The following is a 15,875-nucleotide window of genomic DNA, read 5'->3' on the forward strand; positions in this document are numbered from 1 at the left end:
TTAAAGGCAACCTTTCAGATTGCTGACCAGTTTTTAAAATATCTAACATGGGTCATGTGATTTACATTTTGATTTATTGTTTAAAGCCTTCAGATTTAAAAGGTACACTGCACTTTCATCTTAAAAAAAAAACAAAACAAAACACTGAACAGCTGTATGTGCTTTTCGTGTACAAATTTAAATAAACGCGCGCACGCACACACACGTATACATATGTATAGTATATAATGACTGACTTGGGTCAAGCACTCCTGTTAAACTGGAGGAAATTATTTAACCCTTTGCTCAATCCACAAGAAAGGACTGCCAACTGGAGAGACAGAAAGGGGTGGGGGAGAGAGATAAATAGAAGAGAGAAAGAAAGGGGACAGAAGAATACATAAATCTATGTGTATAAATACATACTATGTATACACACAGATAACTAGGTATAGATATATTTCAAAAAGGCAAGAACAAAATTTACCAAAGTACACTTGCATTGTGGCAGCAGATAAGAGAATTACGGTGAAAGGGGAAATGGTTAAGATCTATTACAGTTTTTTATGACTATGGTATTAGCTTAACTTTTACCAAATTTGCCTGTCATTCCTCTTCAATGAAATAGACTTCTTTTTAAGAGGAAGGAGTTCCTTACAGAAAATGCTTTGTGTTCACATAAATCTGTACTATTCAGAACAAAACAGTTTGCTGGCAGAGATTGTGGGTTCGCAGGAACATTTAAGCTTTCATTAAAGTGGAAAGCAAGTAAGTCTTTATGTCTACAAATTATACATTTAATAGTTCCACAAATTTGGCAAAGTTCGAGATGCCATCTAGGATGTTTTCACCAAATCGTAGACATAAATATGGAAATCATCATCAAACTTGATGAAATAGACAGATGGTTTGGCTTCTACTTGATGAATGACCATGCCAGTCCTTTTGGAGCCATCTTCTTTGGCATATTCCACTTGTTTGCCTACAAGGCTGTCCACAACTTCTCCAGGCTCCCTTTCTGCTGGAGGGGAATCATCTGTATTTAAAAGGGGGGAAATAAAATCAGCTTATTGATATGCACCAACTCATGTGTCTATTTAAATATTATTTTTTTTAACACGGATTCATTCTAGATTATCTACTCCAAGATTTGGAAAACCTTGATTTAAAGGACCAGAAAACAAACATTTAGATTTCACAACATGCTACACCATCTCCCTAACAGGTTTCAAAATATAAAAGAACTGTGATGCTTCAAAATAGGAGTTAGTTGAACTCCACCACAATTATAACTGAATCTTTGAGGAAAAGTTGAGTGGTATGCCTACTCAATGACAAGTAAGTAACTTTTCCAACTGAGTGACAATATCCAGCAACAGAACACAGGAGCGTAATGCTATTAGTTCCATTAAACAGAAAAGTCAAGGAGAAGTCTTTACACTGCCACTCTTATGACAGTTTACCATTAGCAAAGGAATTCCAAATATATGATCACACCTGCAGACCCAAGGGAATATAGTTGTTGTTGTTATGTGCTGTCGAGTTGCTTACAACTCATAGCGACCCTATGTACAACAACCCTAAACTCTGTCCTGTGCCAATCTCACTGTCTCTGACACACTCATTCCGATTACCCTAGTCACTGAATCAATCCATCTCCTAGAGGGCCTTCCCCTCCTGTGCCTGCCCTCCACCCTCCCAAGCACAATGCTCTTCTCCAAGGACCAGTCTCTCCTTACAACATGTCCAAAGTATGTCAGATGAAGCCTCAGAATCCTTGCCTCCAAGGAGCATCCCAGTTTAACCCTTTCCAGGATGAATCTGTTTGTTTTCTTAGCAGTCCATGGTACCCTCAATACTCTTCTCCAACACCAAAGCTCAAAGGCATCAATTCTCCTTCTATCCTCCCGAGTCATCGTCCAACTCTCTAACAGTAGCCTACATTAACAATAGGACTGCAACTCAAACACAAACAACTTAACCATTTCAATGAGCTTTTCACATCAATCTCAAGTTTTTCTAAGGTGAAATCAATTTCCAAACCACTTCCCCCAACACACACACACACACCAGCTTAAATAAAGAAGAAAGATAAATGGCTGAGGGGCTCAAATAGTCTGTCTAAACAATGACCCTAAAATCTCATTCAAAGGTTCCCAATTAGTGGTTTTCTGGAATCTGTATTTTCTAAAGTACAGTTCAATTTCACATAGATGGAAATGATAAAATATTTGGAGTTAACATCAAATGAATTGTTAAAGAGGAGAAAGGTACATAGAGATTTATTTTAATAATCACATATGTTCATACAGTTTTAAATAATAAATAGTAACATTAAGGAGTAAACATGAAAGTAAAATTCTGGAGTAAATGATCCACAAGAATTAAAATATAAAGACACTGAATCCTATATAAATTGTTGCTTCCAGGCTGGCAATACTCTTAACAAATACGTTAAATACATTTGTACTATTAGTCATGATTATGTAGGACAAATCACATGAATGGGAAGCTTTAAATACATATACTAAAAAGTAATCAGTCTGAAATAATCAAGCTCTAGATTATCACAGAAGTATCTATGGATTATCAAACATTTTCTTATCTACAATTTTTGCAAGAGAAGAAAATTTTGACCACCCCTGACTAAAAATCAATAATCATATATCCCCAATAATTAAAATAAATAAAAGTTTATCAAATATCCTATCATCTACATTCCTTTTAATTAAAATGGGAAGTTGCTAATATCTACTTACTAGAATCAGGCATGATGCGAAGATCGCCTTCTTTATAGTCATCTAAAAGCTGGTACATGTATAAGACAGGATCTTTCTCATAGGTAATGTAAAACCATGTGTTCATTATAGGTGCGCGTGCTAAGACCATTCCCCTCCATTCATCTTTAGAACCATCCTCCGTCTCAAACATATGTTCCACAGCTTTGCCAATCATTGTGTCTGCTAAGTGTGCGTCACTGATTCGAGATGTTGCTGGAAATTGGGGGGGGAGGAAAACCCATTGGTGATAAATTATTTCCATGAATAGTTATTATGAAGACTAAACTTACTAGAACAACCTAAAATGTGTCCACGTAATGTATTGATAAATTACAAAATAATATTTTAAAAAGTTTTTACTTCATGGTCACCTAAATGAGGTTCTATCTTCTATGGCACTATACGCTATCACATGCCAGCCTTCATGTGGGCACTATTCTCTACGCCATCACATGCCTTCTCAGGATTCCCAGATTTGGTTCTGGGCACTGTTATTCTAAGCTATCACATCCTCTGAAGTTAATTAACTTAACAGTCCTCTTCAGCATCATAAAGCGAACAACTATCCCACATCATTATAATTTGAAACAAACTAAGGACAGCTCTCTTCTTTCTTCTAAATAAAGGCTCTTTGTGGGATGTGCTGTTTGTTCATGCCAATTGTTCTGGTGAAGAATGAGCTGTCCAGAAATGCTTAGATTAAGTGAAAATATCCACATTTACACTCTACCATTAGTTACCTTTGAGGATAAAATTTAAATTTAAAGTTTTTGGTGGAATATTAAGCTATGTTTATATTGTTGTTGTGTGCCATTGAGTCAGGACCAACTCAGAGCTGACCCTCCAGCTGGTTTTCAGAGGCCGTAAATGGCACAGGAGAAGACTTCCCATTCTTCTCCCACGGAGCAGCTGTCAGATCTGAACTGCCTGACTTTGGGACTGCAGCTCAACTTCTTACCAAGGCTGCCAGCGCTTCTAAAGGAAAAGATTAAGAAGTAATCCGATGCTACCACAGTGTTAGCTTACAGGGCAACTATGTGTTCTAAGAACATTACAGAATGTCCATAAAAAAAAAAAAAATTTAAATTTAGTTTTTCTCCTAAACTATGGCTCCCAAAGTCCATTTTAAAAGCAGAAAAAATTTTTTTATGATATCCAGTTTTCCATCAGAGTCTAGACATACTGAAACTTTAAAAATAAAAATGTTCTAGAAGCAAAAAGCACTATTTTAAGAGAATGTAGTAACAGCCACATCACTGTACTAACAAACCTTTAAAAAGAAATTCCTTCGGGGAGAAAAACGACATCAACTTGGTTGTATTCTATATAATTTAAAAATAAGATAGGTGCTAAAAGTTTCACCTTACGTCTTATGAAACATTTAGGAAGAAAAGTGAATATTATATTATGTAAAAATAAGGCATTCATTAACAAGCATTGTGCAAACCCTAAGAAATGTATAATAAAACAAGTGTGTTTTGGTTGCTTAAGATTTGGCTCAAAGTAAAGCAAATCTGCTGGATATTATAATTTATGTAATATATAACAAAATAAACACTTTACAAATTAAAAAATAATGGCATAGTTTTTAATATATTAGGACCTGATTTATTCAACACAGTATCTCTGAGCTAATGATATATTCTTACCCATCAAAGTCCAAATAGTTAGCAAAAATTCTAGAAACAACTATATTGAGAATTTTAAAATATATTTACCGTTTATATTCCTTTGGGGGCCAATTTTACACATCTTTATGTACATCAGTTACCTGACCTGTGGTTTTTAAGTATTTATGTCAATTTATGTAAATTTGCAGGTGGATAATTTCAATGGAATGTTTGCATAAAAATATGAATGTCAAAAAATGATAAACATCCAGTTCAATAAAGACTTTTAAAGCATAATCTGCATAAATAGTGAAAACAACTTACCAACTCTATCAGGGAGGACTTCAAGTGCAGAAACTCTTTCATCTTTATTAAGTTCTAGTCCATAGACACAGTCAAATCCATCGTATTTTATAAGATACAATGAAGGATTTACAGGAACCTGATCCAGAACTGTTCCTTTCCACTGTGTAACGGGTCCATTCCCTTCTTTCCACCCATGCTGAATTCTGCAGCCGACGATGTTTCGCCGGGGCTGGGAAACTGGTTTGCTGGGCCCCACATTGCTCCGATGTTTTCTGTATTCACACATACATACATATAATGGATAATCTCAAAAGCATGCATTTCTATATGTACAAATTATAATATTATTACAGAAGATCTTGACCTAAATGCTAATTAACATTTGTCACATTCATCTTCCAGGTGACTCAGTATCTTTGAGCTTGAGTCCCACAACTAAGGCACTTCAAAGGCAGGCTTCTTTAGCATGTGTTCTTCTCACACCAATCTGTGCAATAAGACCTGTTGGCATGAGGTGCTCATGGTGTGTTTGAACTTTGTACAGTTACACAAACTGCGTAGGAAAAGTTATAGATAGCAATTTAAGCCTTGATATTAAGTATGAGTTTTCCAGTTTTCTACTTTAATCAACTTGCTGTTACCCAATTAAGTCAAAGAAAGAGGAAGGGCAGCCACATGAACTATTTCTTTCTGTTATAAGGTTACCATGAGTTGTAAGCAACGAAAGGGCTACTAACAACAATATACAACCATTTTAAGTCTAAAAGAAAAGCTTAACTATTCAACTTTCCCCTTCATGAACTTTGGGCATATTGTCAGGAAAGGCCAGTGCAAGAAAAGACTTGATGAGATGGATGTGACACAGTCACTGCAACAACGAGCTTAAGCACACCTGAGGTTGTGAGGATGGCACAGGATTGGACAGGTTTTATTCAGATGTATAGAGTTGTTGAGTCAGAGTCAACAACATGTTCAAATAACTCTGCCTTCATGGACTTAATCAGCCATAAACAAGCCATTTAACTATTCCATAAGCTGGAGTCTAGGCTGGCTTACATTTGCATTATCATCACTGCTTTTCTACTAAAGACATAAATAATGTTAAACACTTAGGATGTTTATGTCACAGAATAGAATAGAATATTACTATTAAAACCAATATTCTTTCTGGAGATACCAGCAACTAAAAGTCCTACATACAATGTTTAGAAACAATACATCTGGCCATTGATAGCAAATAAATCTTCATTTAATTTGGAAACTGAATGGCATGGGACAAATCTTGGCTACAATATAACATGAAGGTCAAAAGCAACAAGACAGAGGTTGATATATGCCAATGGTGAAATAAAATCAGGAGGGTAAAAGAATTCTCTTTCCACGGTTTTATAACTGCATAAAAATCTGGCTTGGCACACCACACACAAAAAGTGATTTACTAAAAATGTTTTAAAGCAGTTGATTATAGTCTGTGCTATTTCAAATTATTATTATATATATTCTAAATAACCCACTGCTATTCAAATTCCAACATAAAGCAATACTGCAGGGCTAAATAGAACTGTTCCCATAGCACTTCCAAAGCTGTAAATCTTTATGCTAGCAGAGGGTCCCACTTTTCTCTCTTGGAGTAGCTATAGTTTGAACTGCTTAAATTCTGGTTAGGAGCCGAATACTTTAATCATTATCCTATCTAAGCTCTTCATCTTTTTAAATTGCAATAATTTATTCTAGAGTTCTTAGAGGAGTTCTGGTGGCCTAGTGGGTAAAGAATTATGTTGTCAACCCAAAGACAGTTTGAATGCACTAGCTGCTTCTTGGTAGAAAGATCGGTGCTCTCCTCCTGTGTGATTTTTAGCTCTGCAAATCTGCTGGAGGGTCACTTTTGAATTAGGTCTAACTCAAAGGCACATAACAACAGACTGCCTAGGCAAATTTAATGGGTCTGTAAAACAGAAAAACAAATTACAGTAAACTCTAAGTCTGCTTCAAGGAGGTTTTAATTATTAGTTAATTCAGCACTTAGTTTTGTCATTTCCCCAAATTTCATTCAAGAACTTCTTCTTTAACACAAATCAGGGATCATTACAAACCCCAGAATGCAAGCAGGTAAAATCAAGTTGTCAAATGCAACAAACACCAGAGAGGCAACAGTCACCAGAGGGTCCTGTAACAAAGGAAAAATGAGTGTCCTGCAATGTTGACACTTGGAGTGCTCAAGCACACCATATAAGCACTTGCCCCAAAAGGAATACTTAGCCACATGGAATGGGAAAGTCAACAAGTAAATCTCAGAACAATGGCAGCAACAGGAAAAGGGATTTGTTGTTGTTATATGCCGTGGAGTCGCCTGTGACTCATAGCAACCCTACGTACAACAGTCTAAACCCTGCTCTATCCCTTGCCAATCTTATTGTCTCCAACACACCTACCTCCATTACCCCAGTGACTGAATCAATCCATCTCATTGAGGGTCTTCCTCTCTTGCGCTGTCCCTCCACCCTCCAAAGCAAGATGTCCCTCTGCATGGACTGGTCCCTCCTTGCAACATGTCCAAAGTATGTCAGACGAAGCTTCAGAATCCTTGCCTCAAAGCAGCCTGGCTTCACCCTTTCCAGGACAAACTTGTTGTTCTCCTAGCAGTCCATGGTATATTCATACTCTTCACCACCACAGCTCAAAGACATCAACTCTCCTTCTATCATTCCTATTCACTGTCCAGCTCTCTGATGAATAGCAAGTAATTGCAAAGACTATGGCCTATATCAGGCGCACCTTAGTCTCCAGACTGACAACGTTGCTCTTTAGTACCTTAGAGACGTTTCTGACAGATTTTCCCAATGCAATTAATCTTTTCATTTCCGGGCTGCTGATACCAAGAGTGTTGATTGTAGAGCCAGGCAAATGAAAGCTGTCAACAATCTCAATTTCTTCATCATCTATCATGATGCTGCCAATTGGCCCAGCATTGAGAATCTTCGTTTTCTTGATGTTTACCTTCAATCCATATTGAAGACTGCAGTCCTTGACCATCTGCAGCAAGCGCTTCAGGTCCTCCTCAGTTTCAGCAAGCAGGGTTGTATCATCTGCATAACCCAGATTGTTGATGAGTCTACCTCCAATCCTGTTGCCACACTTCTCATAGAGTCCAGCCTCCCAGATGACCTGGTTCTGCATATATACAGTAAAGATACAGACATAGGACACATCCTTGATGCACACTTCCCAATTTTGAACCATGCGGTGTTTCCTTGCCTTGTTCTGATGACTGTCTCCTGGTCCAACTATAGGTTTTGCAATGACAGCAGAAATTCTGGATATACCTAAACTCTAAAGATTCTTGGAAATATCCAGTAAGACTACCTTCCAGGAAAGCAGAATAAAATTCTAATTCAGCGGAGTGTAAGGCTCTGTGGCAGTTAGAATCCAGTGACTATGAGGGGGAAAAGAAGAGCACTCTTCCTGTGCAATAAACAGCTTCCGAAAACATGTTGTATGGTCAGCTATGAGCAATTGAGATGAGACAACACAAGTGTAAGAGAAAGTCAAAGTAGGGGTCCAAGAGACAATTCTCAAAAAGAACTACACAAGTGGCTGCCTAGAGAGACTATTTTCAATACATCATGAGAGAAAAGAAGATGAAGCTAAGAAAGTTATCCTGGGATACAGCCACTTAACACAGAAGTTCCTCTTAAAAGTTAGGAAAAACATCTCATTTGCAGGAGTCTCAGGATAAAAAAAAAAAAAACAAAAAAAAAAACACCCAAAACCCAGAAGGGTTAAAAAAGGTAGGCCAGAGAAAGAACACCCATGAGATATATGAGAACTATGGAACAGGTTGTCAGAATGGTCCAGGATAGAGAAAGGTTCCAAAAATCTGTTGTTCATAGGGTGGCTATGAGTCCTAAATGACTTGACAGTACCTAGCAACAACACGACTTCATATTAAACTACTACTCTAAGCTGCTCATCAAAATAGAGAGAGAGATCAGCTGGCCCAGTGGACAGAAGGCGATGCTACCAAGCCGAAGGTGGGTGACTTTTAATCTACAACCCTCGGGCCTGTCTTTCATTGTTTTGTTCAGACATTCCTCTAGGTCATACAGCCCTGGTGTACAAGTTGCCATACAGTGGTAACTTGCGGTTGCTTGTGAGGCTGAACACTGTGACACTGATGTGTGTCAAATGCGTTACTGGCTGGTTACCCAATGCGGACAGAGAGTGAGGTGGAGCTCCCTGATTAAAACAAGCTTGGAAGGAGAAATGGCATCCACTTCAGTAATAGCTTGCCTCAGGAAACCCTATGAACCTGGACAGAGGATGAGAGACACCCAAGCGTTGAGGACTTTCATTCACAGGGTCCCTATGAGTCGCCTGCGACTCAACGGCACTTAACAACAACAACTCTAAGCTACTCATTGCTGCCCAGTAAGAATAGATTCATGACTGACCCTCCAGTGGGTTTCCATTTACTGTAAAATACACGAGGGAAAACTGCTTTCAGAGGTACGAGTGAATTCGAACCACCAAAATAGGTACCAACTTTGGGGTTTAGCACAACTCCCTATAAACTATGCCACCAGAGCTCAGTTGTTAAGCATCAAGTCAACTAAGACTCACAGCACAGTGAGCTGCACCTTGTCCTTTCCTGTGACATCCTCATCATCTCTCATATTGTCAAGCCCACAGTCACTGTGTCAATTCATTTTATTGAGGGTCTTCCCCTCTTTCACTGACCCTCTACCCTTCCAAGCATTGGCCCCTCAAAATAAAATGCCAAAAATATGTGAGACAGCACTCTGCTATCGTTTCCAAGAACTAATTTGGTTGTACTTTCTCCCAGACAATTTTTTCTTTTGGGGCCCATGGGATAGAAATGCTCAGAAATGAGATGACTAAAACACAGAAAACAAGATAGACAAGGCAAGGCAAGGAAGGGGGGAGGGGCGCGGAACCAAGCAAGGTAAAGAAATGAGCAACTTGAATTCTGTTCAGGAATAAAGACTAAAACCAAACTAAAGAAAGTATGCATGCTGATTCTTAGCAATGAAGGTAGAATTCATCCACCTTGAGCTCTGGGACTACATGTTTCACTGCTAACCGAAAGTTTGGTGGTTTGAATTTAGCAGCTGCTCAGCAAGAGAAAACTGGCACTTTTCTCTCTACTCAAGATTTACAGCTTTCAAAGTCAAACAGGGGGTTACTATGGTTGAGTTATCAACCCCAACAGCAGTGGGAGAGTGCCCTTGCTTACTGCAGTTAATGCAATTTCTTATAAAACACAGAACAAAAGAATTAATACCTTAAATTAGATGGAAAAAGGAGAAGTAAACTCAAATCCAATACTGTTAGTAGCTATCTAAACTGATAAAAGAATATACAAAGTAAAACTTAATGGGAAGAAAAACGTTTAACAAAACCCAATAAAGTTTGTCAAAAAAAGTTTGTCAAACTAATGTATTTAGATGTAGCCATTAATACTCAGAATCAACAGAATGTGACCTTCACCTCTTTTTCATAGTCTGTGGGAATATGCAACTATGTCCAATTAATTGGACGATCTGTGAAAAAATCGTTAAGTTTCTATTCTGGAAAACAATGCCCTTTCTTCCGCTAGACAATCAAGTATGGCTCTTATTTTGATCTTTAAGTGAAATTTCCAGTGGTTTATAATTTCCCCACATCTTTAGCAAAGGTCAGTTGGCTCCCTTGTGTAGTTCATTAGGTAAGGATCATGTGTATAGTAGCTGTTTGTGTTTTCTTAAATGGTATTTATAATGAATAAATCACTGGGATGGTAAATCACAGGGTCGCAAAATTTGAATGGTGGGGAAAGGAAATGGGAAAGATCTGGTGTGAAAAACAATGTATACAAACTTGAAAAACAATGTATACAAACTTTTTAAGTAAACCAGTATAAAATGAAAATCTTATTCATATTAAAAAATAACTCATTCCATTTCCAGCCTCTTTTCTGTCTCTAAGTCTGTAATTTCTGACTACCTGTCCTTCCTGTGGAATCACTGGAGCAGCTCAGTATCAGCATTCAAGACCAGGCCAGTCTGAAGCAGGGTAAAATTGGGTGCCCATCAGAGCTATTTCTAAGATTTGAGATTGGAATATACTCACTCATAGGATTACCTGCACGCACAAGAGTGGAAGTGGGAGGCATACCACTACGGGGAAACAGGCTGAGTTTGGACCTGTTTCTTTGGTGCTGACCGCCTAGCATGCACAGATGTATGGATGAGCAGAAAAAGGTTGTTGGCTTGAGAAGCAGACTGTCATGAGGACCCCTGGATCAGTGACTTGGCCCCATGTGAAGGCTAGGACTTAGTGAAGAGACCAACAGGTCTGAAATACAAGAAGTGTGGATTCCTGAGCTTGTAGCTGATGCCTATCTGAACCTAAACACAGATTGCTAGGGAGGAGTTGAGCAGAATCCAACCAAATGAAGAGAAGATGATCCATGCTGTGAGCTCAAGTCAACTGCTAAAACCTGAAGGCTTGCTCTAACTGGATTTTCCCTGTAGATGAAGATGCTTAAAGTTTCCAAATTGAACAGCAGGTTCTTCACTGAGCAAAAGGGACATGCTTGTTCTCTGAGTACCAGTTGATAGGGATGAGCAAATCAGAAACTGGCTATCTAAAAAAGGGGTATTAGAGTATGAGGCATGAAGTAACTGGCTCACATGCTTTCACAAATATAGGTAGTTGACTGTAATATAGGTATATATACAAATATAGGTAAGATGATTGTAAGGCGGGGAACCCCACAACATAAATGAATAAAATATAATGTAAATGAAAGACTGTATAAAACACAATGTACATGTATGCAACACAGTGAAAATGAAGGACCAAAAAATAAAATAAAAAAAAAGGAGACCTGGTTAAGTGCTGACTGTGGAACAGACCGTCAACTGATCATGTGCAAGTTCAAATTGAAGTTGAACAAAATTAAAACAAGACCATAAGAATCAAAATACAAGCTTGAGTCTATCTCATCTTAATTTAAAAACTATCCAAAGAAGAGGTGTGATGCACTAATGATCAAAGACCTGATGAGCTGTGAGATGACACCCAGAACATCCATCATCCATGAAGAATGAAAGAGATCATAGTAGAAAGACATCACAGCAAGATAACCTAATTGAAAAATGGGCACAGGATATGAACAGACACTTCATAAGAAGACATTCAGATGGCAAACAAGCACATGAAGAAATGTTCAAATCCCTAGCTCTAAGGCAACTATGAGGTATCATCTCACCCCAGTAAGAACGGCAAAATTTAATAGAACAGCAACAACCAAATGCTGGCAAGGTTGCAGAGAAATTGGAACTCTTATTCACCGTTGGTGAAAATGTAAAATGGTGCAACCACCATGGAAGGCAGTATGACGCTTTCTCAAAAAGTTGCAAATAGAAATATCATTTGACCCAGCAATTCCACTACTGGGAATATACCCTAAGACACCATAACCATCTTCCAAGCAGATATATGCACACTCATGTTTACTGCAGCCTTGTTCACAATAGCAAAGAGTTAGAAACAACCTAAGTGCCCATCAACAAATGAATGGATAGAGAAGCTGTGGCATATTCATACAATGGAATACTATGCTGCATTGAAAAATAGGAACTCATGAAATATTACAGAAAATGAGTGATCCTGGAGGATATAATACTGAGTTAAATATCTCAGTCACAAAAGGACACATAATGCATAGTGCCACTATTGTAAAACAGAACTGACACTCGTGTTGAGGGAAGCCTGAGAAAGAGGAGATAAATAATGTATACCGCATTGAAACAGATGACGGAGAGAACTGTTTAAAAGGGATGTATGATTAGGTATTATTGTCATGACAGGAGTCCAGAATGAAGGCTACACAGTGGAGTGGACTTGGCGGGGGGTGGTGGGGTGGTGGGGGGTGGTGTGTGGATTGTATAACAACGGAAGAATTATTCTTTTACTTTCAAAGAGAAGAGCAAAGTGGTGGTGGGCAGGGAGAAAAGTGCAGAAATGAATGAACAGAAACTCTAAGTCTCTGTAAACGTTCATTAAAATAAACAAACAAAAAAATTAACATCCTAACAAAAAAGAAAGAAAGGAAGACAAGAAAGAAAAGACTAAATGCTGCATTAGAATGTTGAGAAGACAACACAAAGGGAAGAAGAATGCTGAAGAGAGATGAACAGAACACTGCAAAGAGTAGTTCAAAAAAACAAAGTATTACAACAAAGTATTACAAAGAAATGTGCATAGAGCTGGAGTTGGAAAACAAAAAGGAAAGAATTTGCTCAGCATTTCTAAAGTTGAAAGAACTGAGAAACAAATTCAAACATTGAGTTGCAATAATGAAGGATTCTATGGGCAACATCTTGACTGATTCAGGAAGCAGCAAAAGAAGACAGAAGGAATACAAAAAGTCACTGTACCCAAAAGACTTAGTAGACATGGAACCATTTCAGAAAGGATCAAGAATGAAGGGAAAAGTCCAAGCTGCACTGAAAGTATTTGCCAAAGAAAAAGATGAACACCAAATGATAGGTTTCAACAAAGGTGAGTGTTGGACATGCTCTATGGTTTATGCCAAGAAATCTGGAAGAAAACTACCTAAGAGGTGACCCATGATAATGTGGAAATTATCTAACAGTATTACCAACATCACACACAAATAAAGTATCAATGAAGATTTAAAAAAAAAAAAAAAAAAAGACAGAACAGTAAATCAACAGAGAAGTGCCAGATATGGAAAAGGCCACAGCACCAGACACACCACTGCTGTCAGATGGATCTTGGCTGAAAGCAGAGAATACCAGAAAGATGTCAGTGTTTTAATTGACTTGACAAAGCACTTGACTGTGTTGAACAGAACAAATTATGGCTAATATTGAGAAGAACACTTAATTGTGCCCATAAAAAACTTACAGCTGTTGTCTAAACAGAGCAAATAAACACTGTTGTTACGTGCTGTCAAGTTGCTTACAACTCATAGCGACCCTGTGTACAAAGTTCTGAACCCTGCTCTCTGCTGAGTCAATCTTACTGTCTTAGACACACCTAGTCCCATTATCCGAGTCACTGAGTCCATCCATCCCAATGATGGTCTTCCTCTCTTGTACCGTCCCGCCATGCTCCCAACCATGAAATCCCTTTCCAAGAACTGGTCCCTCCTTGCAACATGCTCAAAGAATGCAAAAGGTCATTACAAACATGGGGAAGAGGGAATATAGACGAGGAAGAAAAGACCAAGATGGATGTCAGAAGAAACTCTGAATATTGGACTAGAATACCAAGAAGCCAAAGCAAAGTAAGAAATCAAGAGCTGAAGAGAAGATTTCAAAAGGCAGTTCGGAAAGACAAAGTAAAGTGCAAAGAGCTGTAGTCAGAAAATCAAAAGGGTTTAACTCGCTCAGCATTTCTTAAGTTAAAGGAACAAATTTAAGCTTCGAATTGCAATACCTAAGGATATGCAATACTTAAGGAGCAGAATATGAAATGATCCAGGAAGAATTAAAAGAACATGGAAGGAGTATACAGAGTCACTTTATCAAAAGGAATAGGAAGATACAGAAGAATTTCATGAAACAATGTATGAGCAAGAGCCTGTGATGATGAAGAAAAGAAGTTCAAGTTACTCTAAAGGCAGTGGAAAAAAAACAAGGCCCCAGGAACTGAAGGCATACCAATTGACATATTTCAACAAAGAGATGCTGCTCTGGACACACTCACCAAGCTGCACCAAGAAATCTGGAGGACAACAACCTGGCCAAAATGACTGAAAGAGATCCATATTTGATCCCATTCCAAAGAAAACACTGCATACTTTAAAGTCAAGAAAGGTGTGAATCAAGGCTGTATCCTTTCTCCATTTCTATACAATCAATATGCTTAGCAAATCGTTTGGGAAGCTCAACTTTATGAAGAATAATGTGGCATCAGAATTAGTGGGAAGATTCATCAACAAACTGTGTTATACAGATGACATAATCCTGCTCCCCCAAAGTGAAGAAGACTTGAAGTGCTTGCGACAGAAGACCAAAGACCAAAGCCTTCAATATGGACTATCAAGAAAATAAAATCCCTACCACTGGGCCAATAGGCAACATCAAGATAGATGGACAAAGAATTGGAACGGTTGATGACTTCATTTCACATGGATGCACACTCAACACCCTTGATACCAGCAGTTAAATAAAGTCACAGTGGGGAAATTTGCTGTCAAGGACTTCTTCAAAGTCCTAAGGAGCAATGATGCAAATTTAGTGTCTGAGGTGTGCCTGAACCAAGCCAGACTATTTTCAATTACTTTTTATGCATCCGAATGTTGGATAATGGGCAAAGCTGACAGAAGAACTAATACCTCTGACTTACAGTGTGGGAAAAGAGTAATAAATATCCCAAAAGAATGAAATTCTATCTTGAAGGAAATGAAATGAGGGTGCTCCTTTGAGGTAGGTATAGTGTCACTTCATCTCACATACTATGGGCATGTGGTCAGGAGACACCAGTCACTGCAAAAGGAAACCAAGCTGAGAAAAGTGGAAAGTGTGAGATAGAGAGGAAACCCTCCAACAAGAAGGACTGACAAAGTGACTGTAATAATGGGCTCAAGTGTATCAGAGATAGTGAGGATTGCAAAGTTCTGATCTATTGTTCAGAGGGTCACTGTGATTCAGAGTCAACTTGATGGCACTTAACAAAATGGTAAAAAGGGTGAGAGAAAGACTGACTCTGAAAGATGATTTTCTGACTCATCACTTCTCTATTTTTTCCTTGTAGTTATTTTTTATTGAAATTTGAATGAAAGTTTACAGAGTAAATTCGCGTCCCTTTCAATTATACATATTTTGGTTTATGACATTAATTACAATACCTGCATTGTAACTACTTCTTCCACTTATACACCTCTTTAAACATGTACATTCCTATGTTTTAAAAAGATTCTATTTTTTACTAAATGAAAGACTTATAAAGTCCTTTCTAACCCACACTGTTATGTGCCGTCGAGTCGCTTGTGACTCATAGCGACCCTATGCACAACAGCTCTCAACCCTGCCATATCCTGCGCCAACCACACCGCCTCTGACACACCCATCCTGATTACCCGTCACAGAATCAATCCATCTCATAGAGGGTCTTCCCCTCCTGCGCTGTCCCTCCACCCTCCCAAGCATGATGTCCCTCTCCA

The 15,875-nt window shown here is 38.3% G+C and overlaps 1 protein-coding gene across 1 annotated transcript in view; it reads right to left on the reverse strand.

Annotated features, from left to right (window-relative positions):
• Nucleotides 1-376: 376 nt before the first annotated feature.
• SPIN1 (spindlin 1) overlaps nucleotides 377-15,875 on the reverse strand; it is an 84,408-nt gene continuing 68,909 nt past the window's right edge. Inside the window, exons 3-5 of the mRNA XM_006902560.1 lie at nucleotides 4,694-4,947; nucleotides 2,739-2,972; nucleotides 377-1,015 (exon numbers count right to left, since the gene is read on the reverse strand). Of these exons, the coding sequence (XP_006902622.1) occupies nucleotides 816-1,015; nucleotides 2,739-2,972; nucleotides 4,694-4,947 (688 nt within the window). The 3' untranslated portion in view covers nucleotides 377-815. The remainder of the gene's footprint in view (nucleotides 1,016-2,738; nucleotides 2,973-4,693; nucleotides 4,948-15,875) is intronic.

Source organism: Elephantulus edwardii, unplaced genomic scaffold (genome assembly GCF_000299155.1).
Source record: "Elephantulus edwardii isolate Elephantulus edwardi_28Jun2011 unplaced genomic scaffold, EleEdw1.0 scaffold00429, whole genome shotgun sequence".
NCBI lineage: Eukaryota > Metazoa > Chordata > Mammalia > Macroscelidea > Macroscelididae > Elephantulus > Elephantulus edwardii.